The sequence below is a fragment of the Juglans regia genome, chromosome 8 (genome assembly GCF_001411555.2).
Source record: "Juglans regia cultivar Chandler chromosome 8, Walnut 2.0, whole genome shotgun sequence".
NCBI lineage: Eukaryota > Viridiplantae > Streptophyta > Magnoliopsida > Fagales > Juglandaceae > Juglans > Juglans regia.
The window spans coordinates 13,974,339-14,001,075 of record NC_049908.1 but is presented as its reverse complement, the minus strand read 5'-3'; the positions used below and the strand labels follow the sequence as shown (position 1 = coordinate 14,001,075).

Below are 26,737 nucleotides of genomic sequence, written 5' to 3'. Positions count from 1 at the left end.
TCACCATACAAGCCCAACAACACTAAGTAAGGCCTATACACTTGCCGCCATAAAATCGCACCACTTAATGTGGTAACTGTCATCGATTGTAAGAGATATTCCCTCCTAAGGAAACAGAGATATTCACCCACAATATGGTAACCACCTCCTCCTTGAAGAAAACCTTGGGTACGTGATAATCGAGTCCCCAAGATTTGGGAAAAAGATCAAGCTATCCTTATCAGCAATAATTTGCACCAATATAAAGAGTCAACACTAACAATCCAAAGTAACATTTTATGATCTCTCATCACAAGGCAACATACATACATTTTTGAATTTGACATCGGAGGTGCACCAAGTACATCAAGCCACAATATTTTCTTGTCACATGTTAACAGTCGAAATGAGTTGGCAGTGAAATACGTCCAAAATAGTGGCGCTGTCTATGGGATCCGAATAGAACTCCTTGTGACATCTCAATGTAGTTTTCACATACCTACTACAACAAGCTCCCACACAACCCATGAATAGGAAACCACTAGAACAAATATGGAAGCATGGCTTTTTGAGATGCAAGAACAGTTGAGGAAGATATGTGTAGCAATGGAGGCTCTCCAGCGAGAAAATGAGAGCCTTAGATGGAAAGATCCCGATTATAGCGAGGGAGTCCTGCCAAGCCACAACGAACAACCATATGGGGAGGCATGCCAAGGAGGCAGAGAATAAAAAGTTGCACGAGGAGTTGTGCAATCTCGTTGACAAATATGAGGAGATGGCCAAGAAGATGGGGGTTGTCCTCAGTCAATCAACTGCTCAACTGCACAGATTTATCCTATAGCGTGGAGGTGCAGGCAATGCTGCACCCACCAAAATTCAAGGTCTCACAAATAGAGTTGTACAACAGGCCCAAGATCAAGTAGATCACTTGGAAAATTTTAAACCACACATGATGCTTCACCAATTCCGTGGAGAGATAGCATGTCAAGCTTTCCCATTGACATTGAAAGGCAAGGCGAGAGGCTGGTTCAGAGCGTTGCGGAGGTGAAGACAACACGCAGCATACCTCTTGACCAATAAGCAGAAGGAATAAGAGAGCCTGAAGGCATATCTCACCTGGTCCAACAAGGAACGATTAACCACTGATGATGAAATGAGAAAATTACACTAGCGTATGGTCTCGAAGCCCATTCATGGTGGAGTTATCACGGAGAACTCCATCAACACTGAGCGAGTTCATGGATAGGGCCGACGACTTTGTCAAAGCTGAAGACACTTCTCAAGCCCTAATTGCACAACCAAAAGAAGAGATGAAGGAAGAAGGTAAGGACCCTCAGAGATCGAGCAAGAGAAGATCCACAGAGAAACATGGGCAAAGTAACCATGACAAAAAGCGAGAAAGGCGAGCACTCCCCAGTAAACGTGGTCCAAGATTCATTCAGAACATTTTAAATATACAATCAGACAAAAGCTCATTTGTCCAGTGGGAGGTGACCAGGAAAGAAGAGGACAATGTTTTTGCACCTACCATCAGTCAAATAGTCACTGGATGGAGGATTGCTACATGATGAAAAGACGAGTAGAGAGGAAGTGGGAAGTTGCAGTGGCTGATTGCGGAACGTTTGAAACTTGCGAAACTAGTGCATGGGCAAAGGATGGAGTGAGATCGAAATGCCGGTAAAGCAGGAGCCCTAAAAGGCAGTGACCAGCAAGGGAAGATTATTGAGATGCTCCTCGCCAAAACCCAAACCACAACAAGACACCAATGGGTGAGATCCATATGATACCAAGAGGGTTTGCTGGAGGAGGGACCCCTACATCCAGCAGAAAAGTGTGTGCTCGTTGGGCAAGATACAGGAGAGCATCCCCTTTGGGGAGGAAGATTGCAAAGGGGGTGCTATATACGCATGATAATGCATTGGTAGTAATGTTTTCAGTCGTAAACTACACTACCAAAAGAATTTTGATCGACAATGGGAGGTCTGCATATATATCCTCTTTTGGGATGCACTTGCCAGAATAGATATTGAACCTAGTAGACTCTGACCATCGTCCATGCCATTAAAGGGATTCTCTAGAGATGCAGTACATACCTTGAGTGCAATAACCCTACAAGTCATAGCAGGGAAAAAGATACACACCACCACCACGATGACCGACTTCCTAGTAGTCAAAGCCACCTCATCCTACAATGCTATACTGGGGTGCCCGATGTTGAATAACATCAAAGCCGTCAACTCAACCTATCACCTAAAGATGAAGTTCCTGATGGAGATAGGAGTATGAGAGGTCTGAGAAGAGCAAGCCCTAGCTCGAGGGTCTTTGTACAAGAGCTCAAGACAAGGGAGTGGAAGTCTGTACATTAAAAAACCATATGTAGGTTGAGGTTCCTTCCACTCTTCTGGTCCTCCTCAACTATGACATGGAAAGGTGGGATGAAGAAAACTTGCAATAAGCATAAGCAAATGAGCCATTAGAGATAGTAACATTCCACCTAAAGCAGCCGAAGGCTACAACACGGATCGGGACCAAGCTGCAACCTGAGATTCAAGAGGCACTGAAGTAGGTCATGGTTGAGCATAGAGATGTGTTTGCATGGAGCTGCAAAGATATATCTGAAATAGACAACGCAATCATTTAGCATCACCTCTATGTTGACCCTGCCAATAAGAAGGTCCACCAGAAGAGAAGATCGTTCAACAAGGAGAATTACGTGTCCACTATTGACTAGTGAAGCCCACTACCCTGAGTGGTTATCCAATGTCGTACTAGTGAAGAAACCCAACAAGTGGTAGATGTGTGTGGACTTCACTAACCTAAACAAAGCCTACCCAAATGACAGTTTCCCCCTGCCACTCATCGACTTGATTGTTGACTCTACAATAGGGCACTACATGCTAAGTTTCATGGACACCTACTCGGGGTACAATCAGATTTGAATGAACGCGACCGACGAAGAAAAGATTGAGGACTGTATTGCTATCAAGTTATGAGGTGTACATCGATGACCTACTAGTTAAAAGCAAGGAGTTGTCCTAGCACTTGGAGGATTTGAGGGAAGCCTTCGCTATGCTATACCAATTACTAAATTTCATAGTGTCTTAGAGAGGAATAGAGGTCAACACGGAGAAAATCAAAGCAATCATAGATATGAAGCCCCCTCGAAACATCAACAAGACCTAGAGGCTGATTGGTAGAGTAGGAGAACTAAAAAGATTTGTGTCTAGATTCACAAATAAATGCTTACCATTTCTTAGGGTCTTGTGCAAGGTACACCCTTGGAACGACGACTAAAATTAAGCATTTCAAGCACTAAAGCAATGCATATCTAGCCCATCACTACTAAGCCAACTTGAGCAAGGGGACACGTTCTACGTATATTTGATTTGGTGATATCACCCCACACCATGTCGACGACCTTGTTCAAAGAAGAAGGGGCGGCTCAGAAGCCAGTATACTACACAAGCCGCACCTATGGGGCACAGAGTCAAGATACCCTCAAATGGAGATGATGGCCTTTGCGTTGGTAACAACTACCAGGCAGTTGTGATCGTATTTCCAAGCTCATCCCATCAAAGTAATGGCTGAAACTCCTATAAGGAAGATATTGCAGAAGCCAGATGGCTCTGGGCTCCTAGTGAGCTGCTCAATTGAGCTGAGAGAATTCGGCATCGATTATCTGCCATGACACGCAATGAAAGGATATGCACTAACAGACTTTATTCGCTCCAATACCACACTGCCAGCCAGACGAGCTCACCTCCATTGGCCATTTGTGCAATGGGGAATTGACCTATCAGGGCCTTTCCCTCCAAGGAAAGGAGGAGTGAGGTTAGTGGTCATTGTCGTAGATTACTTCATCAAGTGTGTAGAAGTAGAACACCTAGAAAAATCACGGCGAAAAGCATCACCAAGCTCCTGTGGAAGACCATTTTATGCCATTTTGGAGTTCCCCAGAGCATCATCTCAATCAATGGAAGGCAGTTCGAGTCAGAGCATTAATGGTGTACAGAGATGAGGATTCAATTCAAGTGCTTATTCCCAAGACACCCCTAGGCCAACAAGCAAGTGGAAGTGACCAACAAATCCCTACACGGGATCCTAAAGAAGAAACTTACAGATAGAAAATGTGAGTGGGTAGAAGAACTCCAGGTGTTCTGTGGGCGTACCGAACCATAGTTAAAACTTCGACAAAGGGACCTCGTTCTCCCTAACATGCGGGAACGCAGTTGTGGCCCTTGTAGAGATTGGCTTATCGAGATACAATATCCTGCATTTCAATCGAAGGTAGAACAACAAAGCATTGGAGGAGCACCTTGAACCGCTAGATGAAAAAGGGGATGAAGTTGAGGCCCAAACGAGCCTCAAGAAAAGAAGAACGAAGCGCTACTTCAACCGGAGAGCCAAGCCCAGGTCCTTCAAGATAGGTGACTAGGTTATAAGAAAAACCAAAACAACCATACAAGAAGAAGGAAAACTTGGCCTCAGAAGGACCATATGTCGTGATTGCCAACAATCGACTAGACTCAAACCACTTAAAAGATGGCCAGGGAAAGGAACTACCACATCCATGAAATGGTGAGCATCTAAAAAAAATAACATCCCTAATTTTGTATCATTACGCAGTCAAGTAAAACAAATAAAGTTGATTGATTCCCTTTCATGCGTCTCCTAACTTGAACGACAACATCATTGAGGTTGAGTCCTTAAACTTGTGGTGATGAAACGGGTTAGGCAAATCCGCAAATTGCGCAATCCTCGACCATCGAGGTTGAGTCCTTTGACTCGCGACGATGATATGGGGGCACGCAAGTCCACAGACTACATGACCCTCACCGACCAAGGTAGATTCATTAGACTCAGGGTGATGATACAAGCGTGCAAGTCCTCAAACTGCACAACCCTCACCCACCGAGGTCAAGTCCTTAGACTCACAGTGATGAAACGGGTGCACAAGTCCTTAGACTGCGTGACCCTCGCCCACCGAGGTCGAGTCCTTAGACTTGCAGTGATGAAACGGGCTCACAAGTCCTCAGACTACGTGACCCCTGCCCACTGAGATCGAGTCCTTAGACTCACGATGACTAAATGGGTACCCCAAGTCTTCAGACTACGCGATCCATGCCCACCGAGGTTGAGTGCTTAGACTTGTAGTGATGGGGCACGCAGGTTCTCAAGCTTCGCAATCCACTCCCATCGAGGTCAAGTCCTTAGAGTCATAGTGATGAAACGGTCGCACAAGTCCTCAGACTACGCGACCCTTGACCACCAAGGTCGAGTCCTTCGACTCACGATGGTGATACCAGCACGCAAGTCTATAGACTATGCTACCTTCGCCCACCATGGTCAAATTTAGAGGCACAAAGCAACAATAACACACAAAACACAATCATAAAATACGACTCGGAAAAATATTATGGAAATCAATTATTTGAAATACAAATTGCTCAAAGAAAAATACCAACCGAGAAAAAAAGATAGGCATATATTCAAGCTGGAGGAGCCGGCAGACTTGGCCTCGAAAGACTCGAGGTTCAACATCCTAAAGTCGGTCTGAGAGTCCGCCAGTAAGAAGGCCCTCAACCTTTCTAGGCCAGCGTCGTAGCCATAACCGAAGGCCCTATTGCAAACAGTCTTGGCAGCCAAGACTTGAGGGGTGAGCCAAATGATCTCCTCACCGTAAGTAGCCAGCTCAGAACCCAAGTACTTAATTCACTCATCGCAAGCTTTAACTCTCCTATTAAGACACAACATAGAGTTTTTAATTCGTTTTTCTCTTGTCCATCCACTCGCAATCCTTCTACATCATCGAATGCCAACCAGAAAGTTCCTCCAACTCCCCCTTCACCTCGTTGAGGTCAAGCCCCAGACATCGACGGGCTTCATCAGCCTTCACCGCAATCTTAGTTAACTCATTACAGTGCCCTTTGGTCTCTTTCAACCCTTTTCTCAAGGCGAGACAATTGTTACTATCTTAAAGCCCTTTCCTTCCCACAGCACCCTCAATTCGAAGTGATCACAGGAAGTTTCCCCACAAGCCTAGTCGAGCTTGCCCCTGATGTCATTGCCAAACGACCTACCAAGGAAAAGAATCATCCCTTGCCTGAGACCCCTGCACGTTCGAGGGCCGAGATGGACCAAGGTGCTCCTCGCCCTGAGGAAGGGGAGTCGAGCTGCAGAAAGACCCTAGAAGACAAGGGTTGGAGGCATCTGCACGTGGCGGCGAGGTGCCACCCTCGAGGGTGTCTATTTCTCCCTCATTAGTGGGCTGAGAAGAACCTGTTGTAGCGGGGTTAATCATCGGGGATTGCTCCTCGCCTCCCCCCTTGACTCATAATGGGTTCACCACATTCTTTTCCTCCCGAACAAGGGAGGATGACATTGCCTCCTCTATGATAAAACTTGGCAAGCGGGCGAAGTCAAGTTCCCAAAACAGAAACTCAAAGTCAAAGGTCGTGGTCAAGTCTGTAAGGGCCTGCCCCATCAAATCACCCATACCATCCAAGTTAAGAGAATCTTATTGGACTAAAGACTACTTTCCCACAAGGACCTGAGCCGATCTAGAACAATCGTCTGATGAACGAAGAGGCTCCAAATTTGTTCCAAAACAAGTCAGGTCCACATGAGGCTCAAGCTCAGGCACCATTTCCCCTCCTTCTCTAGCAAGGTCGTGTTAGGACTTTTCTTATCATTGGAAGCAACTGATTCCCCCATATGGCACGAACTGAAAAGTCTATCACCCTCCTTACTAGGGAACTCTCATCCCCGGCCCAAAATAAAAAAGATCTTTATTGCCACTATTTAGCATTGGAATGATGGCATTCAATTCATGTGAGACGATATCGGGGGTGAGAACAAAAGCTATAAATGTAGCCTTCCAACGCTCTAACTGCGTGGGTAGTGAGGAACTCCCAAACAGTCAAATCGGGATGCTCCTCTCGAGCGGGCTCCAAGACCATTCTCCAAGCCACACAATACCACATTAGGATTCTCCAAGTGTAGGAGTGGAGCTGAGTCTACGCTAACTTCAAGAAGTCGAGAATGTCATGCACCGGCAGCCAAAACAGGAGCCATAACCCATGAGATAGGGCATAGGTAGTGAGGGCCACCTTCTTAGCAAAGCCCTCAGAGTCAACAGCACCATGGGGAGGAAGCTCAAGAATCACTGAATTGGAGATTCCATACGAATCCCTCAACTTCTTAAGGTCGGTTGAAGCGAGGACAGAAGACCAGTCAAAACCTTCATAATAAGGCACGTTGTGGATAGAGGACTCTGGTGCCGCCGAGGACCCCGTTGGTGGGGGAGGGGGAGATCCGTGAGAAGGAAGATGAGAAATCTCTCAACAAGCCACTGACACAAACTGGTGATACCCAAGGAGGAAAGTTAGGGTTTCGACAAAGAATGCAAACAATGAGGAATACGAGCAAGCAAGAGTGAAAAAGGTGACAAGAGGGAAGAGAATGTCAATTTATAAAAGGAGACGCAATATTTGAAGTACCCTAGGAAGAATATGAGCAGACGGACAACAAGATCGCTACGAATAGATCCCATGATCTCGTGATGTGACGAGGTACAGACATAGAGCCCTTACAGCCCCCAAGACGCACGAGCACGAACTGCCAATCAAAACCAATGATACACTGGACAAAAACCGTTCATAATTATTAAACTCCCGCCAGGCCAACGTGACAGGAATTTACGGGGTAATTGGAGAGGCTTTCTTATCTTCACCATTATGAGCCCAACAATTCACAAGTAAGGTCCATGCGAGAAGCCTAATGAGTTGAAAGACCACAAGTGCACCGTATGCTTGCTACCATAAAATCGCACCACCTAAAGGCATTAATATGGTAACCGTCGTCGATTGCTAGAGATATTCCCTACTAAGGAAACAGTGAGATATTCGCCCACGATATGGTAACCCCTTCTTCCTAAAGCAAACCTCAGGAACTTGATAATCAATTCTCTGAGATTTGGGAAAAAGATCAAACTATCCTAATCAATAATATTCCACATTTATATAAAGAGCTAACACTAGCAATCCAAGATAACTTCTTGTGATCTCTCATCGCAAGGCATCATACTTATATTTCTAACTTAGGTATCAAGGTGCACCAAGCATATCGGACCACCATATTTTCTTGTCACAAGTTAATGGTCAAGATCAGTTGGTAGTGAAACACATCCAAAACAAGATTCATTTGGAATTTTCTGGCAAACCATTTTTATTCAGAACTGTCTAGAAATTAATTATAAATAAAATTTACCTCCTGATAATGTAGTCTCGTGGATTGTTGTTTTCCGCGAATTCATTTAGAAAGGCTCTCCTCATTTCTTCCTTATCAAAATAAGATGCGATTGTCTCGACCAAGGCTGTGGTTTTAACCCAAGCAAGTCGTTCCCTTGACCTTTCCGGTTCATAAATACTGGCAGCTGCCAAAAAATAAGCCAACAGAAGGGCTCTTTTGCTGAAGCCAAACTCTCCAAGATTGCATTCTTCGTACCACCTATATATACGTGGATCATTATTGCATAACCTCTCTCAATATATTAACAATGATTCAGTCAATTTCGAGATCCTTAATTTAATATTTATTGATGTGACATCAATTATCAATCGATTGTAAAAGGTAATTTATACCGTTGATATTTCAAAGATCAATAAGAAATACACGTCTCATTCTTTTTACTTACCTTTGAATAGTATCCAATTCCATCCGATGTAATGCTTGGCAATCATTGTAGTCCAATTTCGCCAGTTCGAGATAGGTTTTATTACTGACAAAGGGCATCCTACAGAAGAAATCAACGAGAATCATGAGTATTGTACAGATTTTCAATAAATTAAATTTCGCAACTTGCATATATATATATATATATATATATGATGGTTTGAATATTAGTTTAGATTTTCCATTGGCAAGATGGAACCATCTTCGACCCTTGTGAATTATTAATTTGTGTCAAACTATGTTACAGTCAGCCCTTTTTTTTTTTTTAGCAATTGTGAGTCTCGCTTTGCATGCTCAAAGACATAATTTTAATATTAGCAATTGATTTTTAAAGTAAGTCCAGTGTTTTAAAACCTTCAAATATTTTAAATGTCTTGAAAATATTTATATGAGATATTTTCAGTATTATTGCTTGATTTTAAGTAATATAGTTATAATATTTTTTAAGAGTTCCAAAAATATTATAATTGTAGAAAATCATTTTATCAATATGATTTTAGTTATTTAAAATATTATGAGATTTAAATTATGTTAAAAACTCTAATTAATTAGATGGTTTTATTCTCTCAAAGATATTAAACAAGATTTCATCATTTTATTATTAATAAAAGAATATTATTTTATAAACTAAAATTTAATTTAACTAATATTTTATTAATGTTTATGTATTTTTAAAATAATATTTAAAGCTTACTATTCGATCGTCTTGAAAACTCCAAGATAAAGGGTTGGAATTAAAACCCTATAGCCCTTAGCTTTTCTCCCATTTCCTCTTTCCCTTTCTCTCCTCCCTCTCCCCTTGAGCTCGACGAAAGCCCCTTCTCGCTATCACCCGATTCTCTTCTCCTCAGCTTGGTGCCGCCGTACGCCACCCAGCCTCAAAGCCATCACCGGCAACTCCCCCTCACGCCGGCAAGCACTTCCCCACCATCGACAGCCACCGTACAGCTCTCTATCTCCTCCTGCGGTAGCCCAACAGAAATGACCCATTTCTCTCCCTCCTAGCGCCGCCGTCTTCAGCCAAGGCCACCACTGAGCACCACCACAGGTCTTACTTGACCACCCCCTTCCTCATCCCCTAGCACCGCCTTCAGCCGCTCCCACGACCACCGAACCACCACCAGAAGCTCTTCCTTTCACCGACGACCTCCCCTAGCCACCCCCATGCCTAGCCGAGCCTCCCTCCTCCCGCATGCTCTCTCCCTCTCTCACGAACTCTCCCTCACGCATGGCCCAGATCTGCAGTCATGTCGCCTCCACCTCACCACCATAGCTCCACCAGCAACCCCCTAAGCTCCTCCATGGCCAGCCAACAACCAGCCAAGCTCTCCCTCCAAATTCCCTTGTTGAAACCCATGGCCTAAACTCCTCCATGAGCCGCCGTGTCTTCGACATGTGCCACCTCAGCACCAGCATGAAACCACCACCCCAGGACCACGACCCAGCCCTCATATGCATAGATTCACACCTGAAGCCATCTTCAATGACCCAAACAGCCACTATACGTGGCTAACTGCCACTGTACATGACCTTAGTCTCCACCCACGAACTCCCCACCTTGTCGGCCACCCTCGCACAGCCTAGATCTTGTAGCCAAAATCTTAGATCCGGTCCTCGAGATAGTCTCGTCGTAAGGTCATGGTAGTGACTGCTGCCACCCAAGCTAGTGGCTTCCGAAGCCACTGGCCAACCCGGACAGCAAGCAACGCACGGGTTATCCCGTTGATGGTATAACTCTCTTTCCATTTATTCTCGATATTATGTTAGTTGGTTGGTTAGGTTGTGGATTGTGCTAATAGTATTTGTGGAGTCCATTGTGTAGTGTGGTAATGTGATGTACTATGTACGTGAAGTATCGGGCATAGTTGGGAAGTGTGTTGTGGACTGTGCTGTGAAGTGTGGTTGTGAAGTATGTGTTGTAGTGGTGACGTGGCATTGTGTGGATGGGAAGAGTACAAGTGGAGTCTACTCTGTGTGGCATAGTGAGTGTGAAGGGAGTACACGTGGAGTGTACTCTATGTGGTGGAGTGATGCACCATATGGCGTGTATGTTGTAGTGGTGATGTGGCGTGCGTGTGTGAAGGGAGTACACGTAGAGTGTACTCCATGAGGTGAAGCAATACACCGTGCGGCTTGTCACGAAGATAAGAATGATTGCGTAGTTGATGAGAGTAGAGCGTGATGAGTAGTGTCGAAAATTGTGGAACAGTATCCCGAAATAGCTGTGATGTGGCCTGTAATCTAAGGTGACAAATGTCACCGTGTAGTTGACTTATGGCTGGGAGTAAGTGTGAAGTGACAGGTAGTGTAAGAGTAGTGCATCAGAAGCATGACGGTGGAATGTCACGAAGTGACATGGTTAAACAAGAAGTTGTGCTTTTGATGAGCGAGGAGTAGTGTAAGAGCGACGTACCAGGAACGTGACGAGATGTCACGATGTGACAGGAGTACGTGAGGGACCGTACTCATGATGAGTTGGGAGTTGATGTAACAGCCCGCTAGAAATTCATTGGTGGAATTTCTATTGACTTTAGAAATCTCGTGAAAAACCCATAAGTTTTTACGAATCGACCAATCACTTACGTTTTAGTCTGTCATCATAATCAGTGTTATCACTCACTATGTTGCTAGATTTACGAGTTTAATTATTTGAGATAGTTAGAAGTGTCAGAATGAATTATGGTCTGTGCCATTAGACTCAGTGGAATATTTATGATTTTATGGCGCAATAGCCTATTTTCATAATTTTGGACGAAACGTCTGTTGGAAATTGTGAAATTTATTTTTAGGGCCACTTCGGGATTGAATTTCGGTAAAAGATTTTCACTATAGGTTAATAAGAATATTTAGAATTTTTCAGTACTAAATTTATTATGTATTTTTTTTGGAGTGAATAGTAACCTCGATAAGCGTACCCAGTGCAGTGTTTTCAAAATCACAGTGTAAAATGTCCAAATTAGGTTGGAGGAGTATTATTTGGACACTTGGCAAGATCTTAGCCACACATAGTGAATAGTATTAGACACTTGACACCATGAGGAACCATTAGATGGATTTGTAAAGGAAGTCAAGGTGTGAGATCATGCCACCTAAGCAAAGCTCTGTTTCATCTGATCTACTATATTTTGCCAGACCAAAGAGGGTTTCAACTCTAGCAAAACCCTAAATGGTTGGAATCCAATTGAAACCCCAAAAGCTTGGTTGAAATGAAAACCCTAAACGGTTTTCCCAAACCCTAAAGTTAGCCTCCAAACCATTTTTAATCCGATTTCTAGCGTTGTGTTTAATCACTTTTACATGCTATTAATTAATCAAATCTTTGTTATGACATCATTATTCAACCTTTTAAACCTTGAGAATTTGATTGGGCCAAGAAAAATTGATTTAGGGCTTGATAGCATCTCAAACCCTAACCAAACCCCCCTTTAAACCCCAAATTGAAGCCCATTAGGTTGGGGCCCACCAAGGCCCACGAAATTGGCCACCTTGGCAAAGCTTCTTGGAGAAGTTTCCTCCCGCACATAGCAGAGCATCCACTCCATCAACCTCCATCTCTCACAGCTGCTGCAGGTAGTCCTTGCCTCTCTCTATTCTCCACTTTATGTCACATAGCCACCTCCAATCAAGGGTCATTCAAGCCCATAACTTCCCCCTCCAGAAGTCTAAAGTCGTGCAAGACATACTTCTCTCCATTTTACCACTTATTTCCCCCGTTCTTAGAGAGAAACCCAAAAGAGCTCTCTCAGGTAGATTTATGGATCTCTTTACGTGGCCATTTTCGATCCTTTGTTAGTATTATCTCATGATGACTTCTTCATAGCAGTTGTTTATATTTGAGTCTAGTTTCCGTGGATATCTTATTAGTCTCATTCCATGCTCATTTGATTGGTCAAAAGTAGTTTTAACCATGGCAAGGTCATTCTGGGTGTGAAAGTGGAGAGTATGATATGTTTTGGAATTTTTGACCAAGCTAATGGACATATCTTGGTCCGAAAATTTTATGCAGTATTTTTAGCATGTGTTTGTAAATTTTCATTGAGATTTTGTTGCATGACTAAAGCTTTTGATGATAGATTTTCTTAGATTTAGAAACTTGAAAACTGGAAGTGGAAAAATAGTTTTTGTTTTGTGAAGGTTTGAATATTTCATGGTTTAATCTTATTCCAAAGGCTTTGATATTTTTATATGATGCTCCTAAGCCTCTTATATACATGTTAGGATGGTATTTCGAAGATATTTAGTTTTAGTTTTAAAGATATGATTTTCTATGCAAGAGGATTTCAGTTTTTGCCTAAGATATGATGTTTTTGAGTTAGATCCATTTTTTTTTTGAGTTTTAGCCATATGATTTTAAATTTAATGGCTGGATCTTCTTTAGGACACATTTTTAAACCATGAGATGTTTTAGTTTGAAGATCACATGTGTATAAGCCATGGATCAAGAATTTGATCAAAATTAGTGGAGAGAAAAGTTTATGTTTTGGACTAAGTTCAAAACCAAAAACTCTAAGTGTTGTTTTGTGATTTTTGGTGGCTTTTATTTGATGATTTAAAGCATGGTTGATCTTAGGATGATGTTATGAATATGTTAGAAGTAAGATTTGATTTTTCAGAATTCTTGGAGATGTTTTTATTAAGGTCAAAACTTGTAATTTAAGGGTTTACTTTTTGTTACAAAGTTTGGGTCTTTTTACAAAAAGTTTGATGTTGATGATTAGCTTTTCTTAATGGATATTTTAAGTGTATTTTTAAACTTAGGATAGGAAGATCCTTGTTACAAAATTTTGGTTCAATCATAGGTTTTGAAGATGGAAGAAATTGCAACCAAAATCAAGAGAAATGGCCTATGTATGTTTCGGTCATTGTGAGTTTTCCATAGTTGTGATTGGTTTTAAATTTTTTCTTAGTTGTTATTTGAGTCTAGGACAAAATTTACATGAGGAATGTAAATTTTGGTAATTTTTAGAGTTAGGATGTGAAATCTTTAAATTAGGGATAAAATGGTCATTTTACTCTAAGTTGTCCCTCTTCACTTTTCTAATTGTTAGTAATTAATTTCTAACTTTTAAGAATACACTCTTACAGTTCTTCGTGTTTCGCACTTTACACTCATAGGACGCGACGATCAAGGTAAGTTAGCTTTTAACTTACTATTAGTTTAATGTGTATGAGTGATAAGTAAGGGAACTAAATTGTATGTATGCATGTTATCATATGTGCCATGCCAAGTCATTACATATTTTTCTGTTACACATAATTTATTCTGTCATGAATTATTCATCTGTTACACAAGATATTCTGTCACGTATTGTTATACATTGCAAGTATGTCATGTTAAGTTAAGTATGCCATCTGTTACATGTATTTCATGTCACGTAATATTCACTGTCACATGTTATGCCATGTTAAGAAATGTTGTCTGTTATATGGTATGTCATGTTACGAAATATTGCATGTTACATGTATGCCATGTTATGAAATGTACTCTGTTACAATTATGTCTTGAAGTATGTCATGTCTATCGTCTTACGTTCATTTCACGTTATGCTCCATCAGGACTTCTGTCTTTTATGTCACGTTCATGTTACGTCACGTTACGAAATGTCATGTATGCCAGTTAAGTTATTCATGTCAATCACGACCCTAAGCGCTAGGATGGGGTAATATCCTAGTGGAACTCCTTTGTTCACCCTAGAGTGTCTAAATAGGTGTGAAATTCCCTGGGTTGACGAAGTACAGTCAACAGGTTGCGAATGGAACCTAATTAGCTGGTCACCGGAGTGCGTCAAGCACTAACGCTGATGGAGCCACACTTTATATTACATGTGTCCACAACAAGTGTGGCACAAACAAATAAGTCATAGGGCCACAACAACTGTGGAGCATACACTACTTGAGACATAGCAATTGTGACACGTAGAATACGTGGGGCCAATCCAACTGTGGAGTACGTATTAACGCACTCACAGCTGGTATGGAAACCTGTGATGTGATGCGGTAATCGGCAGCGACACAAGGCTCAAGGGGACCTGTGTAGCACCCATATGGTCACTTTAATGATTAAGTCTATTGAATAAGATTCCAAGTTCATGCATTTCACGTTTAAGTCATATGTCACGTTATGTTATGTTCAAGTTTACGTTCACGCAATCACGGTAATCCCATGAGACAAGAATATGTTTCAAGTTCATGTTATGTTATGTTCACGTTTACATTATGTTCCAAATTCACATTTATGTTATGTCATGCTCAAGTTCATGTTCAAATTATGCATGTTCACGTTCATGTTATGTTTCAAGTCCATATTATATTTCAAGTTCACGTTCATGCTATGTTTCAAGTCCATGTTATGTTTCAAGTCACGTTCATGCTAAGTTTCAGTTTCAGTTTAAGTTATGCCAGTTATGTTATGTTGTATGTCAAGTTATGCTATGATTACTTATGATTTGATTATGCATTCATGCTTTTACTGCCATACATGCATCATTAACATGTGTGGAAGTTTTCTATTAACTTGCTAAGATTTGTAATCAAATCTCACTGTGGTAGTCTCAACTACCATTTCCCCCGAATGGTAAATTTTGTTACAGGATCTGAAGGAGAACTGGGAATCGACCAACTAAAAACGGTCGACTAAGCGACGGTGCAACGCAGATGGTAATACAGTAGTTACCTCAGATTACTACTTGTATTTGTGGAGTTCAATCTCCAGCACTCTTTTGATCACAACCATATGGACTATTATTGTGATCTTAGTTGTTTAGTATGTCGTTAAGTATGAAGTATGTTTTTAAGTATTTGGGATATTTCAATTTGGTGCATAGTATTGCTAAAGAAAAATTTTATTATCCACTGCGAATATTGCATAATGCTATATGCATGTTAGGAACATTGCATCTTATATGTCATGAACGGGGGCATGTAACCTTGTGTTGCATGTCTCAACGCTTCAAATGTCCGTTCGATCCCAAGCGGAATTTGGGGGCGTCACAGTTGAAGTAGAAGTGACGTAGTGAGATGTCAGGTGAAGTGACAAGGTCACAGTGTAGCTTGAGAGTAGTCTTGAGGTACGTGACATGGCAGGAGGTATAACTATGAATAGTGTCATGTCGTGTCAAGTGTTGGGATGAAAGCATGAAGAGTCATGTTGGTCGGGTTAAGAGAAGGTTGGTATCAGAGTATGGGCTTGTTTACACAAGCAGGTGATCAACGTGTTATATGTTGATATTAAGTGATAAGGAGGTAGGGTACATGTGTAATCTGGTGGGACATATGTGCCGGACAAATTTACCATACATAATGGGTAATCTATCCTAAGCATAGATATACGATGTTTGAGCCTCAGAGTTGGCTTAAAGTCGTGTGATATGCATGGATAAGAATGATGATGACGATGAGGAAGCATAAGCTCGAATGTAGGAAGTGACGTATGTATTGTCTAGGATTGGGACGCATGACTTAGTCGGTTTGAGTCATGCATCAGGATGAGGTTAATAAGAAAAATAAGATGAAGGTCTTAGTGAGTCATGCATCGGGATGAGGTTAATAAGAAAAATAAGAGGAAGGTCTTAGTGTTTTAACCCTAAGGTGAATCATGGAGGCTCACTTCAAAGGACATGACCTCGAAGTAGGACGCTGAGTTTAGAAAAGGTAACCTCAAGGAGGACACAGAAAGAGAAAACGTGATAAAGAAAAACATAGAAGACCGGATATAAGTAGAGTGTGTCATAGTGAGGAAAAGTCCAAGTGAAGTGTAGTTTATGTCTTCTAAGTTTAGTTGCTTATGCACTAGATAGAGAATGGCAGTAAGATTATGTGTATGCATATAGGTTGACATTTGACACACACATGAATGGACTGCATGAAATGAGTATGGTTTAGAGTCCAGGTAAGTATTATGTTCATACTCCTATAGAATTTTCTAAAAGATATGAAAATGAAAAATAAATGTTTCTATTTATGATGCTTTACGAAATGAAAGGAAATTATATTTTATGAAAAGCATGCTAAGTGTTTAAAAGTATACATATGTATGGTCCTTCTTGGTAGCCCCTTCTTATGCACCCCAAAATATTAATTGTATGCATGTGAATGGATGATTATACGCAGTATTTATTGTATGTATTTTCATGAAATGAGATATGAGGCTCATGCCTTATGCTTTAAATGACGCGAAGAAAATGTTTTAAAATGTCCCCATGAATTGATGCTTTATAGATGCCATAAAGATGATGTTTAAACTCATACTTTTAAATGGCGTTTTTCCATGAATGAACTATTAAATGAAAATGACTGAAAAGAAATGTCTGAAATGAATGGAAGAAAAAAATGACTGAATAAATGAATGTTTCAATGTATGAAAATACGTAACGGCTGTGACTGAATGAAAGGGTACCAAAGGAATGGGCAAATTGCAATGTTGGTTAACTAGTACTAGTAGTGCACCCAGTGCTACCCCCTGACTGAAAGGGGTTCTCAACTCATGGCTACCGGCAGAATCCAAGTCCAAAGGAAGATGCTAACCCGAACACACGGGACGTAACAGTGTGTACCGGCCAAAGAAAAGTGCTAAGAAAGAATATATGAATGCACTGAACTCTTTAAGAAATGAAAGCACTGACGGGAGAAATGTTTTACAAAAAGAAAACCTTTGTTAAGAAAAATCCCGCCTAGCGATGTTTTCAAAATTGATGTATGTCTCATGTACGTATAGTATGTATGGAGTGATAAATGCATGACTGAAAACCTATGTTAGTATATTTTAACTGTATGAAGTAATGCTTATTAAGTATTCGACTCATTTTAGTTTTTATGTATGCCCCTCCCCCCACAAGAACTAACTGAGCAGAAAGCATCAGAACGGACACAGCCCAAAGGAAAGAGCACGGAAGCCTAGGCATAACATTTTGTATGAAAGACTTTAACTTATAAAGTTTAATGTTTTTCGTTGTAACCCTTTAAATTAAGAAACACGGTTTATTTTAGAAACATGGAGTCTTTTGTATCCTGACATGGAACAAAAAGTTATTTTAAAATGAACGGTAATTCCCGTCTCTTTTTTTAAAATCATTTTCTAAAGGTCCCACCACAAGGGCAGACGTTACATAGTGGTATCAAAGCAAGACCCAGGTTATGCTAGACTTTATAAAATTCTTTCCAAAATAAAAGACAAAAAAAAAAAAATTCCAGAGAAAGAAACCTTTTGAGAAGAGAATTGCAAGTGAAGGAAAAATCTAGACTAATGTCTTCCCAAGGCATGTCTAGTCCTACAATAAATATAAGAAAGTATTTTTCCTTTGACTGTTATAGCATTTTATAAGTATGACATAAACACTGCATGCATGTCAAAATGGCACCTACTAGGAAAGGTCATGTTAAGTGCATGTCATGAAGGAAGTAATAGAGAATGAACGTAGCTAGAAGAGGAGGGATGAATAATGAGATGTTAGGAATGTATAGAAATAGTCTCATGTTATGAGAGGAATAGACTAGAAATGCTAGATGGACTGCGATAGTTAGGTAATGCATGAACGATCGTGAGCTAAGCAAGGATCGAGATGGAAGATGAGATGACGACTTGAAGCCTTGCTGGCAAGAATCTTAGTGTAGAAGGTATGAGCGCTACATGATGGATAGGCTCAAGTATTTCGAACTGACTTTAAGCATGTCGACGGAGGAGTGACAAAATGTGAGGGCAAAATTCTATACAAGAACTGACTGAGATGCTGAACGCGCGCGGAGACGCGTGAAGACAATGCGAGGACTAGTATAAACGGGTCCATAGTAAGGGTAAACAAATTCTTAGGACATTGCGTGAATTCCTAGAACGCTAAGGAAATTTAGAGGACGAAATTTATTTTAAGGAGGGGAGAATGTAATACTCCGCTCATTCTTTCTGACGTAAGAAAATTCTAAGAACGGAATTTATTACAAGGAGGAGAGAATGTAATAGTCCACCCCTTCCCTCTAACGACTGCGAGTTTCGTTTTACGTGTCGAACCTCAAATGCGTGTTTTTAATGTTAGTAGTTGACTCTTATAGTAAGCCCAGTATTTTAAAGCCCTCAAATATTTTAAATGTTCTGAAAATATTTATATGGGTATTTCTAGTGTTATTGAACCAAGTCTGATATTAAGTAAAACAATTATAATATTTTTTAAGAGCTCCAAAAATATTATAATTGTAGAAAATAACTTTATCAATGTGATTTTAGTTATTTAAAATATTATGAGATTTAAATTATACTAAAAGCTCTAATTAATTAGATGGTTTTATTCTCTCAAAAATATTAAACAAGAGTTCATAATTTTATTAATGATAAAAGAATATTATTTTATAAAGTAAAGTTTAGTTTAAATAATATTATATCTTAATACCTCTCAGTACTTTTAGTTAAGCTAATGTTTAAAATAAATAATATATTTTGAAAACCACGAAAAATTAATTTGTTTTAAAAAATCCCCTAAGAGTGATGCCCTTCCCAAAAGCGGGTGGCCAACAAGCCGCCCTACGTTGGTTTGGAGGTGGCCTGCAATGTGTGCCGCTACCACCTCTTGTGGTTTTCAGAACCATCGCAGGGTGGCAACAACCCAACCTGCGAGGGTGGAGAACCTCTCCCTCTACCTACGACCACCAGCCTATGACACCCATTCCGCTCCCAAGGGTTCTTTGTATATTATTCTTAATAAAACAATAAGCACATTTTAGTTTTTATGGGTTTCTAAATATATTTAAATTTATTTGCTTATTTTCTAATTTTTAAAATTAATTATTAAGATAGTTTAATTTGAACTGGATTTTCAAAAAACCTTACATATATCGAGAGACAGAAGTACCTGTAAAGGGTTTTGCCAATCCAGACATCATCTTGGCCACCATACTGTTCTAAGTAGAATCTTGTCTCCACGCGGGGTAAGCTTGCATACCATGGGAATTGCAGTGCATACCCTACCTGTTTTATATCGCTATTATCATTAACTGCGCGCTACATCATCAACAGATATTGGATTTTCATAGGTTTGAATCTTGGAAAAAATTATTCCTAAATTACTGTAGAAGAGATATTTAATGATGTCACCGCATATATGTTTTATGAATAATATTAAATATTGTTGGGCTTACTTTATGAAGTTCTCTGTATCTAACCTACGTATTTTAGAGAATTTTATAGAGCATGTGAAGATTATAAATTTTTTTAAGAGGGGATTCTCTATATTTATAGAATTATTAATAAAATTTAGGGGCATTTTGAAATTTCAAAAAATCTTGGCCCCTCGTTAAGGCCAACTTGGGTTCGCCAATGAACTTGAAGAAATCTTAATACACAGCAATAAGAGCCGGTTTGGATTGAGATGTGAGTTGAGATTATCTCACTACTGTTCACTATTATATATTCACAAATTTTAACTCACAAATCTCATTTCCGAATCCACTTCTTTATTTCTAAGTGCTAGTAGCCTTTTGACATGACTATCAAGCAGCCAAGTAATTACTTTTTGCCATTTTGTTAATGAATATAAAATAAACATCAATTTATGAAATCAGACGGATCGACGGATCATATTATATACCTCGCCAGATAAGTCCTTCATAATGATCCATTTGTCAAAGAGCTGATTAGCAGCTTGTCTTTTTCTCAAGTAGTTGGATGAGAATTGCTTTGCATCCTCAAGGATCTTCTCTCCTGGAAAGAGCACCTGAGATGCCCTATACAGGTTAAACATTCCTGTCACAGCCTGTGTAGACTGCCCGCCAATGCAGAAGAACTCCCCACCTTTCTCAAAATGCTGGAACACATCTGTCATGATCATGTCAAAAAAACATAATTAATGCTAATTATATTGAAAACATCGATCATATTGATCCCTATATATATTGGAACGGCCGTAGTACCAGCGGAAACCTCGTGGCCATGCAATCTAAGTAACCTAAATCCCATGGCCGAGTCATCAATGTCATAAACGTCTGAATTTCTCGCCCAGCATATCCCTTTATGTGTCCAATATCTGAAAATTTGAAAATTAATAGATATTTTTATCTGAGTTGATAACTAATTATAAAATACTCATGTAGTGGCATGGGTCAAATTATATATATATATATATATATATATATATATATATATATATATATTTAGTGTCATTGGTTAGGTGTTTATTCCACCAATGTCTCAAAATACCAGTAAAACCTTGAGTTAAAAACATAATAACATCAGGTTGTCTGATATTGTTATTCATATAAGCATTTGCCACTAAAGACATTTTACTCATGGTATTGAGGATTTCTTGTTCAGATAACCCATCAATATTCCATTCATAAACTTTATCAGCAGAGTAAGAAGATTGGTTCTGGAAAACTTTTTCTTCAAACTGTAAATCAGGAGGAGTGGGTCTTGGATACCAATTCTTCGTAAGACTCATTGGTTTGGGTCCTTTTGAAGAAAATCTGGCTATTTTGAAATCAATATCTTGAAAATTCTTTTCAATATATATATATATATACCTGGAAACATAATTTATACATTCCTTGATCTCTAGCTGAAAGTATCTGGAAATTCCTAGCCGCTTCAGCCGATCCACTGCCCAAATGTGTTCAAACAAGTCCACCGGATACACGTTGGGGACTAAAGGCAGAATGAAGCTTAGAAAAACCGGAAAGCAATAACGTATTCGAATAAAAAAAAAAATCAATTATTACAAGAGAAAGACAATTGAAGAAGTTTCTATAATATCAATATGTAATCATGAAAAATGCTTTAGCTATAAAGATATTTTATAAAAATAAACTCATAAATTGATTTGGTTTGGTGTAATACGTTAAATTATAAATCTACTTTCGTAATAGATCTACCATATCATATGAAATCATGTCATTTATAAGTTTACTTTTATTAATTGTTGAAAAGACAGTCTTTACCTCCACCATTAAACCTCTGGACCACCCTTTTTAAGTAGTTCAAACAATTTAGGTCTTGGGTCTGCATGACTGCAAAGGCAGTGGAGGAAGGTGAGAACAAGAAGGACCCATGCTGGCACTTTAGTTTAAGAAGCTTTTCCCAGTCTAGGTCTGGCATCCCTTCCAAGCTATAGAGCAGAGTTGTGGGCACTTTGTGCAAGATTTCCCTTGGTATCCTATCGCAAAAGACAATAATCAGGAATGTCGACCTTTTTCGAATGTTTGAGTGTAGTTTGGGCAAGGAACTGAATCTACCTTTCGATCTTTACATTTCTCTTTGCATATATATCTTGAAAGACAGGAGAATCGTACGGTACTTCAATGTTTAAACTTCGAGCAATTTCCACAAGCGAAGGAAAAGCAACTTCAAAGCCAATTGGCATGTGCTCATCATTCTCGGATTCAAGCTTTGACATATTTTCATTCAAAAATGAAATTCCTATTACAATGGCAACCCCACGTTATAATATATATATATATATATATATATATATATATATATTGGGAAGTAAATCGGTTCGGTCCAGGGAAGATGGACCGAAACATCATTTTCTCGAACTAGACCAGACTGGAATATCACCCTAGTGAACCAGACCGTTAGTTATTGGTCCGATCCACCCATATCGATCAGGCTAATTTCAAATGGAGGCCCAATCATACAAAAAACTCTATTATTCTTAAAGCATGCAAAAAAATCCAGCAATCTGGATTTTCAGCCTATTAGTATAAAAACAAAGCTTACAAAGTTTATAATTTTGAATGATACAACTATTTAACTTTATTTAGACATTTTTTTACTTAAAAATAACCTAAAAGAAGTTGTTCAAATTATCAAAACTGATAATTATATATTAGTTAATTAATAATTATATATTTAACAGTTTATATTGTCAATAGTCATAAGTTAGATGAAAATTACATAATTCACTTATATAACTACTATATAAAATAATATATATAATTTATAAAAGAAAATATTTAAAAATATATATTTGTAGTTCTGTTGGTCCGGTCCTGTCTTGGGTGAAAAAATCCCATCCCGAGACTGGACCAAAACCCATTCGGTCCCACAAATAGAGGATCGAAATTGACCAAACAAGTTTTCAGTCCGGTTCGATCCTGACCAAGAATTTTACAACCCTATATAATATATATATATATATATATATATATATATATATATGTATACTCTAGAATAAAAGAGGTTATAGTCGCATGAAGAGTAGATTTTGTTTGAGTTCGCATTATCCCATTTAGGCAATTACGTTTTTGCCCTCATTTGTACAATTACATTTTTGTCCTATAATTCATTATTAAAAATACAATTAAATTTTATTTTATTCTAATCGTCCCCACACACCACATATATTTTTATTTTTTTATTATTTTTTCCTCTTATCAAATATGTGGTGTGCAGATAATGACTAGAAGAATTCAATTAGTTTAAGAAGAATAAAAAAAATTAAAATTAAAATAAATAAAAATAAAGTGGTGTGTGATGTGTGGTGTGTGAGGATGATAAGCAGAGTTTTTCTTGCACAATTACGTTTTGGTCCTCTAATTCATCATTAAAAATATGATTAAGTTTTTTGTTATTCTATTATTAGTTAGAATAAAAAATAATATTTATAATGAACTTAAAAATAATCTAAATTAAATATTTTGGTTTATTGAACTTTTGTGGAACAAATTAACAGCTTAGGATTTTTTTTTTTATATTTCTTCTTAGATTTAAAAATATATAATGGTATTTTTCGTATATAAAATTATTTGAAAAAACTTTACAATTATAGTCATATTATTTTTCAAAATAATTCATAAAAAAAATCATAGTTATTGGACTAATAATATTTTAATTTTAAAAAATTCAATTAATATTTTTAGATTCCAATTTATGCATTAGTTTATAATTGGACTTTTATTTATCATATTCACTATTTTATTTTTATGGTAACAAAAATAGTATTTTAGTAAGACCATGCTTTATTTTCTAAGATCCATATTGCAATTCCATATTTGAGAAAATTAATAATATTATATTTAAGTTCAAAAATAAAAATATTTTCTTTAAATTTAAAGAATTAAATTTTATTGCCATAGGATATCGTTTAAACATAATAATAGTTGTCTTCATATTATTTATCTTAATAATGAATCATATTGAATAATACTTTTTAAACAAATATTATTTTTTCTTATAAATGTTTTCTTATAAGATCCATATTGAATAAGTTTTTCTTATAAATGAAAAAAAAATTATACCTTTTTAAATTTGAAATGAATAGTCTAGTTTTACATTTATCGTTCCAATAAGAATTATATATCTAATAGTACTTTTCTGAAACAAATAAAAATAATATTATTTATTTTTCATTTATAAGAAAAACATTATTATTATTCTTATTTATACGTCTGATTGGTTATATAACCAGTGGAGCAATATATCTTCTATTATGATTTCAATAAAATGAGTTCTAAATATTTCATTTGCTATGTATTCAATAATTTTACATTTTCTGTTTCTTTCATTTTTGTTGTTCTAATTTACATTTTTTCTGATTTATCATATTTGTTGTTCTAGTTGATATGTTTCTTAAAATTCATATTTTCCATATAAAAAATACAGTAGCATTTTCAACAAGGAATATGTGCCTTGCACATAAGCTCTTATTTAGTATTTATATATATATATATATATATAATAAAATCAATCTTTTTTTATCAATTTAAACTTTTGAGATAGATGATGATTTCACGTGGTATCAAAGCAAAATCCAATATTTAAAATTTGAATCTATACTTTATTTTATTTAATTAAATATTTTACATGTTGAATTACTCATTTTATTTCTCAAAAAAAAAAAAAAGCCTGATAATTAATACCTTTTTTGTACTTTTCAGGAAGAATATTCCATGATTTTAAGGCAATAACGCAGGCTAAAGTGTTGAGTATCCGATCATAAGCGAGGAAGATTTCACCATCGCCCCATGAACCATCGGGAAGCTGATTGTTGGCAATCCAGCGAAGGGTAGATGGGAACTGAGGAAGGCCACTTCCATTGACATCTTGTACAAGGGCAACCCAGGCTGTGTCATAAGCCGAAATGCTGATTTCTCCATCATTCATCGACGACAACATCCGTTTGATGGAGTCTACGCGTTCCTGTACGTACATCATGCACGTATATGATTTGATCAATGAACGTACAAATCTCTCCCACTTCCTTTATAAAATAATTAGATTCAACATAAAATAATAATAATAATAATAATAAACCTATTCTTTTTTAGTGAGACTCTATTTTTTACTAAGAGTTTATACTATATTTGTTTATTTAAAATTTATATCTAGCATTACTATTTTTTTAAAAATACTACCAGTAAAACATACATGTCACATTAAAATCATAACTACATACTTCGAATACCGATATGAAACATTATGAAACTATTTTAAAAAATTAATGATATATACATTATACAAGTTTTATTTGTTAAAATATAAAATAAATAATAAAATATATCTCTCTTCAATATCCGCTTAAGTTTTTTTTGGATAAATGGTGATCATTTCACACAACTTGTACAAGTCTGAAAATTTACTTTCTTATGGTGGGATCCAATTTTTTCTTATAAAAACTTGTGTATTTAAAAATTGACCATAGCATTATCATTAAAAAAAAGTTAAATGTACGGTTGAAAAAGAAAAAAAAAAAAATTTGTTCAAATCACCTTGACATCATCTGCTTCCCTATCCGTGTGACCCTCTACAACCTCACGCCACTTTATGACCGGCAGATCTTCATGTTGAAACCCATCTGAGTTTTGGAGATATTATATATAATTGGTTTAACTATATAAATGCATTTCATATAAATAGAAGAGAAATATTTTAGTCACACTTTGATTTTACAAAATCAAATTCATAAATGATGTGACTTGATCATATGATACATCCGATTAAAAATTTATTTTTATTATAAAGTAGATCTAATGTATAATAAAAAATTTCGTTAATTTGTAAATTTATTTTTATTTTTTCTACAACAGCTGTACGTGTGCATGGTATAGATTCATTCTAGTACGGCGTCCCGTGCTCGTATATACCTTGACCAGTCCCGGGTTTGGATATAGGGCAGCATCTCAACGGAGAGTTTGGTCGCTTGTGATCTTTAGCCCCCAATGACCAGACACCTACAAAATATGATAGCGATGCAAATAACACTAGCAGGTATATTATCTATACAGCTACAAATCATGTAGTCCTCTTGATAAGTGAATGCTATTATATTTTGGAATTACTTTTTGTATGATAAGTACTACCGGTAAAAAAAAAAAAAAAAAATCTACAAAATTAAATTAAAAAATCGACATGATTTTATATAAGTGAAAGTATATGCATTAGTCACTATTTATTTTTATACTCTATATCTTTAATTTTTTTTTCATAAGATGTGAGTTTTTTTATAGAGTATGGAGTATAGAATAGTGAATAGTAACTTATAAAAAAAAATTCTAAAGTTAAAATATTTATAACTTATAACTTATAATATTCTTACATGAAAGACTTGAGCAGGGTATTCATAAAATATTCTTAGATGGGTATGGAAGCAACGCTCAAAAACAAGTAAAATTATAGACTTTATATGATTTGCGAAGGTGAAGAACTTACACTTGAAGGACAAGCAAGATCGTGGTAGGATGCAGGAAATTGCAGGAGAGAGATGGAAAAGGTTTGAATGCGAGGACATGATCTTCAGGCATACCAGATGTGGAGAGTGAGACTGGAGAGTAAGGTTTAGCGAAAGTGGGAGCATTTCAGAGGAGACTAGGAAAGGAATAAGCGGATGGAAATGAGTTCACAAGATAACGATCTTGGGAAAGTTATAGACAAAGTGAGGAAAAAACCCCAAACGTCTTTGTCAAAATAATTGCCAGAATTGGTAATTGCCAGAAATTCTAGAAAAAGTTTTCTCAAAATCTGCTGCCAGACTAATGACAAACTGCGACAAAAAAAAAAAAAGTTTTTTTAGACGAATATTTTTGTGATGTGATTTTTTTTATTTTCAAT

The 26,737-nt window shown here is 37.7% G+C and overlaps 1 protein-coding gene across 1 annotated transcript in view; it reads right to left on the bottom strand.

Moving 5' to 3' along the window:
* LOC109018179 ((-)-kolavenyl diphosphate synthase TPS28, chloroplastic-like) overlaps nucleotides 1-26,449 on the bottom strand; it is a 35,379-nt gene extending 8,930 nt beyond the window's left edge. The window contains exons 1-12 of the mRNA XM_035693032.1: nucleotides 26,339-26,449; nucleotides 25,774-25,860; nucleotides 25,399-25,484; nucleotides 24,550-24,829; nucleotides 21,922-22,105; nucleotides 21,628-21,842; nucleotides 21,214-21,334; nucleotides 20,605-20,717; nucleotides 20,283-20,509; nucleotides 19,548-19,663; nucleotides 8,675-8,773; nucleotides 8,248-8,487 (exon numbers count right to left, since the gene is read on the bottom strand). Coding sequence (XP_035548925.1) covers nucleotides 8,248-8,487; nucleotides 8,675-8,773; nucleotides 19,548-19,663; nucleotides 20,283-20,509; nucleotides 20,605-20,717; nucleotides 21,214-21,334; nucleotides 21,628-21,842; nucleotides 21,922-22,105; nucleotides 24,550-24,829; nucleotides 25,399-25,484; nucleotides 25,774-25,860; nucleotides 26,339-26,417 — 1,847 coding nt within the window. The 5' untranslated portion in view covers nucleotides 26,418-26,449. The remainder of the gene's footprint in view (nucleotides 1-8,247; nucleotides 8,488-8,674; nucleotides 8,774-19,547; nucleotides 19,664-20,282; nucleotides 20,510-20,604; nucleotides 20,718-21,213; nucleotides 21,335-21,627; nucleotides 21,843-21,921; nucleotides 22,106-24,549; nucleotides 24,830-25,398; nucleotides 25,485-25,773; nucleotides 25,861-26,338) is intronic.
* Nucleotides 26,450-26,737: the final 288 nt, after the last annotated feature.